This window comes from Benincasa hispida, chromosome 9 (assembly GCF_027475165.1).
Source record: "Benincasa hispida cultivar pf3 chromosome 9, pf3_genome.v1.1, whole genome shotgun sequence".
Taxonomy (NCBI): domain Eukaryota; kingdom Viridiplantae; phylum Streptophyta; class Magnoliopsida; order Cucurbitales; family Cucurbitaceae; genus Benincasa; species Benincasa hispida.
In genome coordinates, this window is record NC_143486.1 from 5,834,572 (window position 1) to 5,850,302 (window position 15,731).

The following is a 15,731-nucleotide window of genomic DNA, read 5'->3' on the forward strand; positions in this document are numbered from 1 at the left end:
CCACTTTTTTTGCCTCATGTTTAACTCTTTCTGAGTGAAAAAGTACTTCAAACTCTTGTGGTCGGTGAAGATTTGTATCTTCTCTCCATATAAGTAATGCCTCAAGATCTTGAGAGCAAAAACCACTGATGCTAACTCTAAGTCGTGCATGGGATAATTTTGTTCATGCTTCTTTAGCTGATGTGAAGCGTAAGCAACTACTTTGCCCTGCTGCACCAATACGCATCCCAACCCCTTCTTGGACGCATCATTGTAAATGACAAAACCATCTGATCCATCCGGTACTATAAGAACTGAGGCTGAATCCAACCTCTGCTTGAGGTCCTGGAAACTGTTTTCACAAGCCTCATTCCAAAAAAATGTTGCTCCCTTCCGGATCAACTGAGTAAATGGGGCGGCTATGCGAGAGAAGTCCTTTACAAATCGTCTATAGTAGCCTACTAACCCCAAAAAACTGCATACCTCACTGACTGTGGTTGGACGAGCCCAACTCGTAACTCCCTCAACCTTTGCAGGATCCACATAGACACCTTCCTTCGATACTACATGCCCTAGAAAGGACACTTGCCTCAACCAAAATTCACATTTAGAAAACTTAGCATACAACTTATTGGCCTTCAACGTCTCTAAAACTTTCCGCAAATACTCCTCATGCTCGGCCTCTGTCTTAGAATAAACAAGATGTCATCAATAAAAACAATCACAAAGGTGTTGAGGAATTCCTTGAACACCATATTCATCAAATCTATGAACACTGTTGGTGCATTCATTAGACCGAACGACATCACTATGAACTCATAATGTCCATACCTCGAACGAAAAGCTGTCTTGGGTATGTCACTGTTCTTTATTCTCAACTGGTGGTATCATGACCGGAATCAATCTTAGAGAATACCGTAGCTCCCTACAACTGGTCAAACAAATCATCAATCTTGGGAAGGGGATACTTGTTCTTGAAGGTCATCTTGTTCAGCTCTCTGTAATCAATGCACAGACGTAACGATCCATCCTTCTTTTTCACAAACGAAACAGGTGCACCCCATGGTGACACGATAGGGCGTATGAAACCCTTGTCCAACAACTCCTGCAATTGGACCATCAGTTCCTTCAACTCTGTCGGGACCATTCTTTATGGAGCCCCCGAAATAGGGGTTGTGCCTGGCTCCAACTCAATAGAAAAATATATCTCCCGCTGTGGGGGCAGTCCGAGAAGATCCTCTGGAAAAACGTCTGGAAAATCCCTCACTACTTGCTCCAAAGTCAAGGTGACTTCAGTCTCTCTAGTGTTCACCACACTGGCCATAAAGCCCCAGACTCCTTGGTCGAATAGTCTACTGGCCTTCAATGCAGAAATCACTTTGGGTAGGACTACGGTCCCAATCCCTTTAAACTTAAAAATGGCTCCTGTAGGAGGGTTAAAGATGACCTCCTTACGAGAGCAATTTATGCTAGCATGATTAGCAGCTAACCAATCCATGCCCAATATCACATCAAAATCGCGCATATCTAAAATTATCAAGGTTACATCTAATGCATGATTGGCTACATCTACCTGACATGTTTTTATCTTTTCTGTAGCTAACATGATCTCTCCTGATGGAATGGAAATGAACAATGCAAATGGCAAAGGTTCTGAGTCTAACATGGCATGCCTCATAAATATAGCAGATATAAACGAATGCGAAGAGCCAGATCAAATAAAACTAAAGCATGGTGCCCCAAAATGGGAAGTGTACCTGTCACCACTGTGCCTGACTTCTCGGCCTCACGCCGAGTGGTAGAAAACGCCCTACCCAGTTGTTGCTGATGACTCGGGCCTCCCTGAAATGAACTTACGGGCTGGCCCATGTGTTCAGACGCATTCCTCCTCGGGCATCTATCTGATATATGCCCTTTCTGGCCACATCGAAAACAGATCTCAGAGTCGGCTAGATAACATCCTCAGTGTCGCTTACCACAAGTGGTACATATCGGCCTATCCTCCCTGCCAGTCATAACCTGGGAACCCTGCTGTCCCCACTGACATGGAGCATTCACTATGTTCTGGCTCCTCTGCTGATGCTCAGGAGCCCTGTGTTCAGCCTTCCTTTTCTGACCTGCGGAGGCCCCAATCCCGAGCGACCTCCTGTATTCCTCTCCCACCTAGGAGTCAGTATCAATCCTCACGACGGCCCGTAGTGCCGCAGCATACGTCTTGAGATCCAAGACATGCACCATCCCTCGCATTCCGCTCCTCAAGCCCTGGATGAATCTCTCTGTCCTTGCTGCCTCGGTGGCTACTAGTTCAGGAGTAAAGTGAGACAGCTTATCGTATTCTTGTTTGTATTCCTCCACCGACATAACTCCCTGCCTCAAGTTCAAAAATTCTGCCTGTTTGTTGTATCGGGTGTTGGCCGAAAAGTATTTCTCATAAAAGCGCTTCTTGAACTGCTCCCAGGTTGCAAGTTCACCACCAATATCAATCATCTTTTATGCTAAACGCCATCAGATTTCCGCGTTACCAGTCAACATGAAGACTGCGCATTGAAGCTTGTGCTCTTCCGGGCACCTCATAAAATGGAATATTGTCTCAATAGATGACAACCACATTTCTGCTTTGGTGGGGTCCCCCAACGATCCATCAAAGGGGCGAGGGTCATACTTCTGGAAATCCCTCAGATGTTTAACCTCAAGAGACAGGCCCTGCATGTCTCTATCCTGCGGTCGGGTCTGTTGTAACGGCTCGGGTGGCACCAGTTCCTCCTGAGCTTGGGTCTGGGCAAACTGTCCTGCCATCATGCTACGAATCATCTCCTGTAGCTTTCCCATTAGAGAGGATGCAACAGCTTCACTAATTCTAGCTTCCATCGCCTTTTCATCAATTTAGGTCACAGGCAGATTTGGAGCTGCCGGAACAGTCTGGCTACTCTCTACTCTCTCTGCTTGTGTTTCTTCTCTAACTGTCTTTCTTGTTCTAGGTTTAGGTGCCATGTCATGTCATAAATTCATACGTTAACTAGCTATTTCTGGGTCTTTCTCAAACGTCATGCACTTAAAACACTACATCAGTGTTCTTATATATGCATTGAAACTTTCATTAGTATAATGTACCTGGCGATGACGAGGGATCCGTTACTAGGCCACGAGGACTATCTAGACTTACGTAGTAAGTCAGTCTACAGAACCCAAAACATGGGCTCTGATACCAACTGTAACGAACCGACTCCCTAGGACTTAAGTTAGGCCGTTACTAAATACATGCATGCATGGAACTCAAAACAACACTCTGTTATGGCGAAATAAATGCTAATTAAATAAGGTAAGTTCAAAAGACTTTCATTAAATTCAAATATTAAAACAATAGTAGGGTACCTATGAATCATAAAGGATAGTAAATAAGTATGAAAAACGATTCTTAAATGTAAGTTTTAAACATCAAAACTAAAAGTTAAGAGAAACATGAAAAGAACTCTAAATTTCATGATGCGGAAGCGTAATAACTAGTCCCAGTGGCTCGATCACGAATTTTGCTTGTCCATCGCTGGTGCATCTCTACCCTTACCTGAAACAACAACATGAGAAAAAATGAGTATAAAATACTCAGTAAAAAACCCCACTACTGGGGTCAGGCTAGGAATCTATGTCCTCTAGATATCCACCTCTGGTGAAACATATACACTGCTCTAGTCCTCATGGGACACATATACATGAAACAAGAAGGAGACTATCAGTTTCCAACAATGTGCGGGGTGTTATAGAGGCAATGTGGATCAAAGTCAAAAGATCTATCAGCTTCCAACAAAGCATTAAACAGTCAAGCTATTTTGGAGAAGTCCTTCACAAATTTTCTGTAAAACCCCGCGTGTCCTAAGAAACTCCTCAAAGCTTTCACATTTGCGGGAGATGGAAGTTTTTCTATAGCTTCAATTTTTGCTTTATCCACCTCTAGCCTATTCTTTGAAATCTTATGTCCAAGCACAATTCCTTCTTTGACCATGAAATGACATTTTTCCCAGTTCAGCACTAGATTAGTCTCTTCACATCTTTTCAGTATTCTCTCCAAGTTTTGCAGACAGATTTCATATGTTTGCCCATAGACTGAGAAATCATCCATAAAGATTTCAACAGAGTCTTCAAGGTACTCGGATAAGATTGCCATCATACACCTTTGAAACGTACTAGGCACATTGCATAGTCCAAAAGGCATGCGACGAAAGGCGAACTTTCCATATGGACATGTGAACGTGGTCTTTTCTTGATCATCTGGTGTGATCATAATTTGGTTATAGCCTGCGTACCCATTAAGGAAATAGAAATAGTCATTCCCAAATGAACATTTCGGGGATCTAAAGCGAAATGAGGAAATTCACGATCAAAATGTTTCCACCCCTCTACATCAGCTGGATGTCTCAATACATCCTCCGTTTCAACTCGCTTATCTTTATGCCATCTCATGTCAAAAGCGTCTTCTTTTAATGCAAATACTCTTTTTAATCTCGGTATCAATGGAAAATGACGCAATACCTTATGTGGTATTTTTTTACCCTTGTCATCATTAATTTTGTACCGAGACTCACCACAAATTGGGCATTGTTGCAAATCTGTAAACTTTTTCCAATACAATACACAAACATATTTGCACGCATGAATAGACTCATAATCTAGGTCTAAATCACGCAATTTTCGATTGGTTTCATAAAAGGAAGTAGGGTAAGAGGTGCCAGCTGGAAACGCTACTTTTAACAATTTCAGCAACATGTCAAACGATTTGTTACTCCAGCCGTTGAGAACTTTGATATGCATCAACTTCACTAAAAAGTTCAAGGACGAAAATTGCGAACAACCAGGGTCTATATATATATACTATATCTTATATCAAATACAACACATAGTCTATAGTTTTTATATTGTATAAAGTACAATATAACCTATGGTTTTATTTTCTCTCATCATTACATGACATTTAATATAAATCATATTTATATCAAATTCAATTATATGAATCTCATCTATATAACTAATATTTGAATCATATTCAAATATTTAATTTCTCTCACAATACTTTATATTATAATGTAATTAATACATTATATTAAGTATATCATATATAATCAATTTAATTAATTATATCACATATAACTAATTATATCATATATAACTAATTCCCTCGTTTAATTTGAACAATTCAAATTTGTCCAAAATCAATTCTCAATGATCGTTGTCAAGCTACAGAGGGGACCTTATGGACATAGATTGAAGCTCCAATGGTACTTGGATAAATAATAAAACTCTTTAACGAAAATACCCAACGTCCATCAACTGTCGGTCACTCCACTAAAGATCGATAGTTGCACTCTTCGCACTGCAGAGATATTTCTGTATCCATTAGATATAACTTTTGGGGTTGATGCCCTAAACTCTCGTTGGGTCTTGTAGTATGTAAATATTTATTTTGAACAAACGCTTGTGATGTAATAATATGAGATATTTTCTTCACTGTTGTCTATGAAACATTAAATGTTTTATTTGCTTTACTACAAACTAATAAACTAAGATCCCTGGTTGTTGTTGTAACTTAAGCATGTATGTGGAGACATACAAGTGGATCATGTCTTAAGTGATAACCTAAATGGTCTGTAGTATATGGATATAGGAGGGAAACCTTATCCTGGTGACACTACGGATGCGGCCCGCTTTGTAGATTGTTACAAGTGTTGTGACGTGCTACGGATGGTTTGATCCTGATCATTCATGTGGAAACATGCGAGCGGGGGCATCATATACAAAGGAGTTTGTATAAGATCGGACCACGAAGTGTATAGTCTCGTTATATAACACTGTTCTATAGAGACTTCACTTCAACTAGGATGACTATAGGTAACATGACCTTAATCCTAAGTGAGTTGGGAACTCATGTCTTTGAGGGCGGTCCTTTAATTTGCATGAGTGCGAATGGCCAGATTGCTGACTCAAGCCAACCATTTTGGGGATTTGTCTAATTGGGAAGCTGGGAACTTAACTACACAAATGGAATTCACTTCTTCCTCGAAGCAGAGGTAAGTAAATAGATTGCTCCCTTAATGGTTGATTTCGGGGCTTGAACGATGTGGCGCCACACACCTTCTCATGACCCGAGAGGTGTCTACTTATAGTAGGACTATCATGTATTGTTTATTAGAGGGATCAGTGGTACTTAAAGAGTTAGATGTAACTAGGGGCAAAACAGTAAATTGGCCCAGCTGTACTTACGAGCATCTGTGAAAGGTTATCATACTGTTGATTGTTTATATCCGAAGGACACATAAATATATCTGTAGTGAGAAGAGTCCAACTATCGGTCTTTAGTGGAGTGCCCGATAGTTAATGGATGGTGGATCTCGTGGCTAAAGAGTTTAATCAGTTATTTACGTACCGTTGGAGTTTCAAGCTACATGTTCATAAGATCCCCTTGGTAGCTCAATGGATTTAAAGTGAGAATAAGTTTTTGGGTCAGTTTGAAGTGTTCAAATTGATAAGAGGGAGTTTGATTATATATGATATGATTAAACTGGTTCAATTATATATGATGTAGTTGAACGATGTTTGAGATACATTAATTGGAGGAAAATGATATAAATATGATTTATATCAAATAAAGGAGGAAAAGACCATGGTTTAAATGTTGCATATGATGTGATATTAATACTATAAGTTATAAATATAATATGATAAGTTAGTTGTTATATTTATTTATAATTAAAACAATTATGAGATAATTATTGGTAGTTTTTTCATAACCGTGCATGAAAGTGGGAGGTTGTATTCAGTTTTCATAACTAAAGGATAAAATGAAAAATATTTTCATTTTGGAAAAGGTTCGTTGCATTGCTTCATTTGAGTACACAACCCATCGTTTAGCTCACGAGAGACTACACGACAGCTTCAAGTGTTTGTCTAAACGATCGTGTACATGCGTTATTGACTAAACAATTGTGTAAGGTTTTACTAAACAATCGCGCGCCTAAGCGAGCTTCACTAAACGATCGTGTAAACGATCTTATCTGATTTCTTAAACAATCATGTACCTTTACTAAACGATCAAGCATGAGTCTATACGATAGACACTTTCCCTCTCCCACTTGCTTGGTCGTCGAATACGATCGATGTTTCCTCCTTCCCTCTACCAAATCCAATAGAGCTCACACCTCTTGGATTCTCATTCCGAGAATACCAAGGTCACTAAGTGGTGGTGTCTGAGAGGTTGTTTGTTCATGGATAAGATTTTTTGTGTACTAAGCAACAACGAGAGATTTGGGTAGACGATTGCAGCGATAGCGAGAGGTTGCTGGTCCCAGTTCTTCACGAGAGCGAGAGAAAAATAAAAGAAGAGTTATTAAAAGGTGAGTCTCTCATTCCTTTATATTTATTTATGAAAGCATGTCGTAATTTGTACTGAAATGTATAACTAGTTTGTATGTTTGTGAATGCTCGTGATTCTGTCATAACGAATTTAGAACGATCTTGCTTCCACTCATAGGTCCTCTTTGATAAGAGTACCTTCAATAACCAGTCAACAGTGCAATGACCCTTCACAAATTGCTCTTAAGTACAATTGGACCAAAATTACCGTTTTGCCCCTATAGTTACATCTAACTCCTTAAGTACCACTGATTCCTCTAACGAACAATAGGTCATAGTCCAACTATGACCAACTCCCTCTCAGGCCAAGAGATGGTATGGCCATATTGTTCAAGCTCCGGGATCAGCTCTTAAGGGAGTAATTTATCTACTATCCCGACATCAGGGAATGAGTGAATTTCGTCTTGTGTAGTCGTGTTCCCAGCTCCCCAATCAGAAAAAATTCCAAAATGGTAGGCATATTGAGTTGATAATCTGGCCACCCTCACCCATACAAATCAAATGAGCGCCTTCATAGGCAGGAGCTCACGACTCACTCGAGATTTAGGTCATGTTACCTATGGTCATCCTAGTGAAATGCAAGTCTCTACTATTAATGGTGTTATATGATGAGACTAATCATTTTGTGGTCCGGTCTTATACAAAATCTTTATATAGGATACCCCTACTCACATGTGTCCACATGAATGATCAAGATCAAATCTTTTGTAGCACTTTACAACACATATACAAAGCGGGTCGTATCCGTAGTGTCATCAAGATAAGATACCCAGCCTTATTCATCTACTATAGATTGTTTAGGTTATCCATCTACTACATGAATGATCTTAGATTATTGGATTGAGTGTATGCTCATAAAATAACAATTATTTTATTAATAATAATCTGTTCATACAAAGTTTATAAACTACGAGAATACAATAGAGATTTAGGACACCAATTCCAACAGAAATGACTAGTCTCATTATATGATGTCGTTCATAATAAAGATTTATTTTTCACCAGGATGATAATAGGTGACATGACTTGAATCTTGAGTGAGTTGTGAACTTCTGCCTACGAAGGTGATCATTTGATTTGTATGGGTGATAGTGGTTAGATTGCCGACTCAATAAGCCTACCATTTTGGGATTCGTCTGATTGAGGAGCTGGGAACATAGTTACACAAGACGGAATTCACTAATTCCCAAATGTCAGGGTAAGTAGATAAATTGCTCCCTTAAGGGTTGATTTTGGAGCTTGAATCATGTGAATTGGATTCATATAATTAATTCTAATATAAATAGAATTTACATTAAATACCATGCATTGATGAGAGAATTAAAAACTATAAGTTGTATTGTATTTGATATAGTATAAACCATGAGTTACATGTTATATTGGATATAACATATAGTAAGTATATATTATATGTTAAGTTAATTAATGTATTTATATTTGTTTAAATAAATTAAAATTAGTTTTAATTTATTTAATTTTAATTTAATTTTAAAATTTTAAAATTTAAAATGAAGGGATAACTCACTCCCCCTAATATCTCTCATCTCTCCATGTGTGGTTAAGGATTGGGTAGTTTTTTGTTATTTTTTCTTCTTCACAAAAGAGATTCACAAAGACTGTTCAATATATTTTTTATCTAAGAAAATCTCAAATTGCTTACTCTCTCCTCTCAATTTCCTTTCCATTTCTTTCAAAACTAAGAGCCTACACACTCCTTAATGATTCTCATAAAAAAAAAAAAAAAAAATACAGGACCAGGAGACTCCAATTGGTGGTGGTCATTTGAATTGTTTGTTTTTGTTCGTGGCCAAATTAGGAGAAGAGGAAATTTGTGAAGACTGCGAGTCTTCAAATGTAAGGTTTTCTAGAAATCCTAATTTTTCATTTTCTCAAATTTTTGGCATGCTATAATTATGTGATTTTGCATAATTTATCTTCTATATTTTTCGATTTTATGAAAATCAAAATTAGCACAATCCACGTTTTCGTTCAGGGCCTTCACAGGTTCCTTCAACCATGATTCATTGAGTTTAATCTCGCTGATCTCTCATCATCAAGCACTGTTGGTTACATTGAATTTCTCTTCCAATTTCCATATATTAGTGCAGTAATTGTCTATTGATAATGTTGATGGTTGAGTATTCATAGACAATGGAATATCATCCTTTTCTCGACTAAACTCATACGATTCTTCGTATTATCCGTTTACACCCGTATCATCAGAACTCATATTCACATTTTCATTATGGTTTGATTTTAGCGACAAAAATAACTGAACTCTACAAAGATCTTATTAGAAAATAAGGAAACGAACAACACCATCGTTCCATATGTACTGTGGAGGGGCTTCATAGTCGAGCTTATATTTAACTCTCACGATAACTTCGAACTCTGAAGAATTTGCATTTGTAACTCTGTAATTGTGAGTTTTAAGTTCTTTGTACTTCAATGTAATAGGCATAGTGGTTCTTGTCAGCTCGCCTCCAATATATAAACTTTGGTTCTCATTCTAATCACCTCTGTATCGAATGAGTAGACACTTTTTTGTCATCCTATAGAGCAAGAGAACATTTGTCATTAAGTTATATAAGCAAGTGAATATCCATCCATACATAATTTTAATTTTGCTTTGCTCTCTCTCGCTTTCGATCTCTCTTGCTCTCGCATTCTCTTACCATCGTTCTCTCTCGCTCTTTTCTAAAAACCCTAAACCAATGGTAATGATCTCTCACTCTCACTCTCCCATTGGTTTCACTCTCCACCTTTGATCTCTCTCTCACTCTCCTAATACACAATTCCCATTCGTAATGCTGTTTTCATACTTCTTTTTTTTTTTTTTTTGAAGAAATCACACAGTTCCAACAACACACCTAAGCAATGAAACTACGTTATGGAAAAAACTCATTTCGGTATGAAAAACTCCATTATGGAAGACCTCGTACAATAAAACCCCGTTCAATAAAACACCATTGAAATGAACCCCTCTCGAAGAAAGCAACCATAGTGAAATGAAGTTCTAAATTTAAAGAATTCACCATTGTATATTTAGGGTGTTAATGATTTGAGGCTTAAGACATATGATTTCGTGAAAATTATCAAATTAGATACTGACAAGTAATCACATCACGAAGGTAGAGCGAGAGCGAGACCAATATTGTGAGAAGGCAATTCCTGTAATGTGGCATGGCGATAATGTCGATTCATTTGACATCATTTTGAAAAAGAGGTCATTTGATATTTTAGGCCCAGATATTAGATCATTCCTACAATTTTTTCAAAAAAACAAATATATTTTCAAAAAGAGGTCGAGAAGTTTTTGGTATTTGAGTCAATTTGGGTAATTTTCCAATTTCGCTCCTCCATGATCCATCCGCTGTACTAAACAAAACCTCAGAACGTGCATGCGGATGGCAAAAATTAGGGTGTAGTTACGCATTTTAGTGAGTGCGAGGTTGTATTTCCTTTCCTTTCCTTTTGTTTCGTTTCCCGCGCCCCCCAAAACCGCCAAGCGAAACTGAGAGGGCGAGTGACTTTGATTGCACAATCCTCGCCCTATCGTCACCGGCACCGGCACCGGACTCACTGACCAAGCCTTGTCGATCAACCAAGAATAAGATTAACCAACCGAGAACAAGACCCTCTTTTCGAATCCCAATCTCTTCTCTTCTCCGTCTCTTCCCAGTCATCCACCGCCATGCATTCCCTTCTTATCTTTACTCACTCTCGTCTGCTTCCCATTTTATTAGCTTAATCCCACTTTCAGACTCTGTCTCTGGTCAATGACTTCGATGGCCCCCACGAAGACACAACTATTGGCCCGCTGGCGAGGCATCGAGGAAGAAGACGACACCGGCGGTGGCGTACACTTACAACCTCATCGTTTTCAACAGCTTAAAGAACAATGGTCTGTCGTTTGTATCTCATCCATACGGTCAACTCTGCCATTCTTCCCTAACTCCCACTTCAGTAAATTTATTCCATGCTTCCACTCTAGTTACTCTAGATGTTGCCAGAACAGGAATTTCATTTATCACATTGACATTTTAGCGGCATCATTAGTATTTAGTTACAGTATTGCAAATTTGCTACTTTTTGTGTTTTCTCAATTAAAGATTGTTTTATGTTCTTTCAAGTTAATATAGGTAAACTATGTTCTTTCAAGTTATGTAGCTTTAATTCGTTATGTGTTCTGTCAGGTTTGCAGACGCTTTCACTTATTTGATTAGTTTGCCGCAAGAAAGTCACATTTGGTGTGCATCTTGGGATATAATGGGGCCTCTTCTGGAAACATTTTACAATTATTTCAAAGATGAAAGCCACGACTCTCCTCTCAGGCGCCTATGGAAGAGGATCTCTATGGAAATGAATCATTGTATCCAGTGCATCTGCCAGCATCACCAAGCCAAAGATATGTATAGTTCGGAGTATGAGTCGAGTTCCATCGGTCCCCTTCTTGATGTATTGAGAAGACTTGACGAGGAAAGGGTCACTCAGTACTTGAGAAATATCAATCACAGAATATCACAGAATGAATATGATGCTGCAAAGGATAATTCTGAAGTTGTCAGTGTCGTTTATGAGGTTTGTCAATTTCTGGCCCCATCCCCCACCTTCTATTGCCTATTTTTCCAACACACATCTGAGTGATGAATTCTCACTTCCAATCTTTTCTTTGTTACTGCTGACCTTTTGTTCTCCTTCTTTGGAAAGGAAACAAAACTTTTCATCGATGAAGTGAAAAGGGTCTAATGCTCCAAATACAATGATACAAGATACAAATGAAAAGACAAGGAGGACTTTTAACAGATCAAATAACCATCAATATAACTAGAACTATTTATAGAAAATAAATGCTCCTCAATTCCAACAAATAACTTGAATAGAGAAATTAACATATAGCACACAAAGAGAACACCATGAGGATGCATTTAACCGTGCCGCTTCAAAATGCTCCACCCATGGAAGAGGTTTGTCATGAAACACCCTTTGGGAGAAACCAAATTTCTGATCGTTAACTTGAAATGCTGATACATTTTTAGGGAGAAAGGGTAGAATTTTTTAGAGAGGTCAAGAGATTATAGGAGGAGGTTTGGGAGGTAGCTAGATTTAATGTGTATGTTATCCGACTTCATTATAATTATGGTTTTTTTTTTTTTTTGGATTGGAGACCTTTTCTGTAACCTGTTTGGACTCCTTTTTTTGTGGGCCTTTTTTTATGCCCTTGTATATTCTTTCATTTCTATCAATGAAAGTTCGGTTTCTTAAAAAAAAAAAAAAACGCTGATACATTTTTTGCGTTTAATCTTTGGTTTCATTGATTGTTTGACTGGTTGACGGCATTCTATTTACATGGTGGCTATTGGTGGTTGACAAAATGAGAAAGGCCGACTTCATGGGAAAAAGATTACTTTTCCAAAGCAGGGAAACACATTTTGATTCAGTTGGTCTTAAGTGGCATCCCCATCTACTTCTTCTTTCTGTTTGGAACTCCTATTAAGGTTTGCAAGGACATCGGAAAACTTATGCGTAACTTTATTTAGGAAGGGTTGGATGAAGGAAATGGGTCACACTTGGTTAGGTGGAATGTTGTTGTGAATTGAGGGGGTTTGACATTTGTAATTTGAGGACTCGTAACCAATCCCTGTGAGCCAAATGGCTTTGGCGATTCCCCCTTGAGCATAATACCCTACATAAGGTTATTACTAGCAGGTATGGGCCTCACCCTTTCAAGTGGTTATCGGGTGGGTTAAAGGCACCTACTGGAATTTGTGGAAGGATATCTCGAGCTTCCCTTCTTTTCCCTTTCTGTCTGTTGTGTGGTTGGAGAGGGTAAAGAAACATATTTCCAGGACGACTGTTTGGTGGGGGATGGTCTTCTTTGCTTCTCGTTCCCTTGCCCGTTTCATTTTTTTGAATCAAGAAACAACTTATTGTTGTAAGGAAAATGATTGGATGTTTAGGAGATACAAACTCTTACAAGGAGAGGGAAAAGAAAGATATGGTCAGCCAATACAACCAAATAGAGATAAACTTTCAAACAACTCCAACCTACAAGCCTCCTTCAGCTGCTGAAAAAGTAAAAGCTACTACAAAACTACCAAAGGAACCTAAAAGTTGGCCACTAACCAACAAGAGATCAACAAAGAGAAAATTGAAAACTTTGTAATGACGCACAAACTAAAAATCCTATGAAAGAAGCTTCTAATGAATCAACATGATAGGAATGGTATTAGAGAGATATTAGGGGTAATGATAGGGGTATGTTAGTAATTAGTTAAGTAGTTGGTTATAAATAGAGGGGTAGAGAATGGAGAAGGCAAGCAATATTTTGGATAATGGAATAGGTCTCAAGAGTATCTCAAGATTAGGGAGGGTCCAAGTACCTCGAATGGTTTATCTTGTATTTTCGTTATTGTTTATTTTTTAATATATTCGGGGTTCTATCACAACACCAAGAAACTTGAAAAGAAACCTTTTCGTAACTCTAAAATCTTTCAACAGGGGAATGAAATGTAGGCTAACAAGTAATATTAAACCGCCACCACATAAAACTTCCAAAAACAGCGAACTAAAAACCAACCACCCTTTATAAAGCAACCCCAAAGAAAGTACACCCTACCTCCACTTGTTTCATTTATCCTCCTTTATTTCTGATTTCTTGATTTGGTCGGGAAGCTTGTTTTCCTTTTCTTTTGGATTTAGTCATTCTCTAACGAATAGGGAGGCGACCGACGTCGTCTCTGTGTTGTCGTTGTTGGGGGAGGTTAACTTTAGGTGTAAGAGAAGATATCTGCTGGTTTGGGATTCCTACCATCGGACCGGTTTCTCTTGTAAATCCCATTTCGATGTTTGTTGGATCCTTTCCCTCTAGTCTGTCTGTTTTTTCAACTCCTTGGAAGATTAAGATTCCTAAGAAAGTGAGATTCATTATCTGTTTGAAGGTGGAGGAAAACCTTGATCACATTGTTTGGAAACATGATTTTGCGTATTTTGTTCGGAATCTTTTCTTCTAAATGTTTGGCTTGACTCTTGCCCACTTGAAGGGCACCGAGGATATGATTGGGGAGTTCCTCCTCCATTCGCCCTTTCATGAGAAGAGTTGTTTCTTATGGGTAGCTGATGTGTGTGCTATTATGTGGAATCCTTTGGAGAGGGGGGGGGGGGGGACGATGGAGTATTTAGAGGATTGGAAAGGGAATCTAGTGATTTTTGATCAGGTTTCATGTATCTCTTTGGGTTTCTACCTCAAATTTTTTTCCGTAATTATTCTATAGGCACCATTTTCCTTGATTGGTCCCTTTTAATTTAGAGGGGTCCCTCTTTTGTAGGCTTGGTTTTTTGTCCACCCTCTTAATGTTTCATTTTTTCTCAATGAGAATGGTTTATTTCATTGGGAAAAAAAAATTACCCTTTGTTTTCTAAGGTTTCTTTGCAAGAATGTTTGCTGTATACAGATTCTTTTTGAGATGTCTAACGAATATCTATACTCTTTAATTGGGGATATTTGGAGTTTTGTTTCATTTTGTCCCATTCCTACACAGATATATATTTTTTTGGTAAATGGATACATGCTGTTGTCATCATTTCACATTGTAATGTTTGGGAATGTATGATTGAAAAGTTGCAAACTCCTTTTCTTTCCACAATATTATGTAATTGTATTTGCACGTGTAGTGACTGCACAAGTTTTGGTCTTATGACAGGTTCTAATGTTTCCTGTCCTTCTGGATGATCAATCGCTGTTTTCTGAATTTGGGAAGTTTATCGAATCTGTAGATGATATTCATGAACTTGCTTTGGATGGACAGCAGCAGTTTCCGGTACTAAAGAGGAATACCTAATTATTTTGTCCTTTTTTTTTTTTGAACAAGAAATACTCTCTTTATGATTCTTATATGGTGCATATTGTCTGTCAGGGTGCTTATGCCCTATTCTTTTTCAATAGAAGAGTGCGTTCTGTAGGTCATCGCTTAGCTGCATCAATGGGAAAACTGAGGTACTTTTCAACAAGACTTAGTCATCCATCTAGTTAACCATGTGAAATTTATTACCAGTCCTATCATTTTGTTGATGATTATTATGGACATTCTGTAGAAGCCTAATAGTACTTTTTGTTGTTTGTTGTTGTTGATCTTCTTCTTTCCCATACAATGAATCAGATGAAGCATTAGATATAAGTGTTAGTAGTATTGGGTCAGAACCATCGGAGTTGATTACTAAAGAAATTGATTTGATTTTAGGCTTGAGAGAAAGGATGCTTATATTTGGAGTCCTAATCCTTTAGAGGGTTTCTGTTGTAAGTCCTTTAGGTCTGTTGGATTTCCTTTCTCGTGTAATATTAGAGGTTTATTATG

General features: G+C 38.3%; 2 protein-coding genes across 3 annotated transcripts in view; one reads left to right on the forward strand and one right to left on the reverse strand.

Moving 5' to 3' along the window:
- Positions 1-1,129: 1,129 nt before the first annotated feature.
- Positions 1,130-2,466, reverse strand: LOC150033600 (uncharacterized). The gene is made up of 4 exons (XM_090316984.1): positions 2,192-2,466; positions 1,999-2,125; positions 1,737-1,896; positions 1,130-1,464 (listed from the first exon to the last, which is right to left on the reverse strand). The coding sequence occupies exons 1-4, from the start codon at positions 2,464-2,466 to the stop codon at positions 1,130-1,132; spliced, it is 897 nt and encodes a 298-aa protein (XP_090173110.1).
- Positions 2,467-10,728: 8,262 nt separating this feature from the next.
- The window catches only part of LOC120085485 (P-loop containing nucleoside triphosphate hydrolases superfamily protein), a 37,310-nt gene continuing 32,307 nt past the window's right edge, over positions 10,729-15,731 (forward strand). For both annotated transcript variants that reach the window (XM_039041466.1, XM_039041467.1), the window contains exons 1-4: positions 10,729-11,281; positions 11,574-11,958; positions 15,081-15,197; positions 15,294-15,373. In XM_039041466.1, coding sequence (XP_038897394.1) covers positions 11,157-11,281; positions 11,574-11,958; positions 15,081-15,197; positions 15,294-15,373 — 707 coding nt within the window. In that variant the 5' untranslated portion in view covers positions 10,729-11,156. The remainder of the gene's footprint in view (positions 11,282-11,573; positions 11,959-15,080; positions 15,198-15,293; positions 15,374-15,731) is intronic.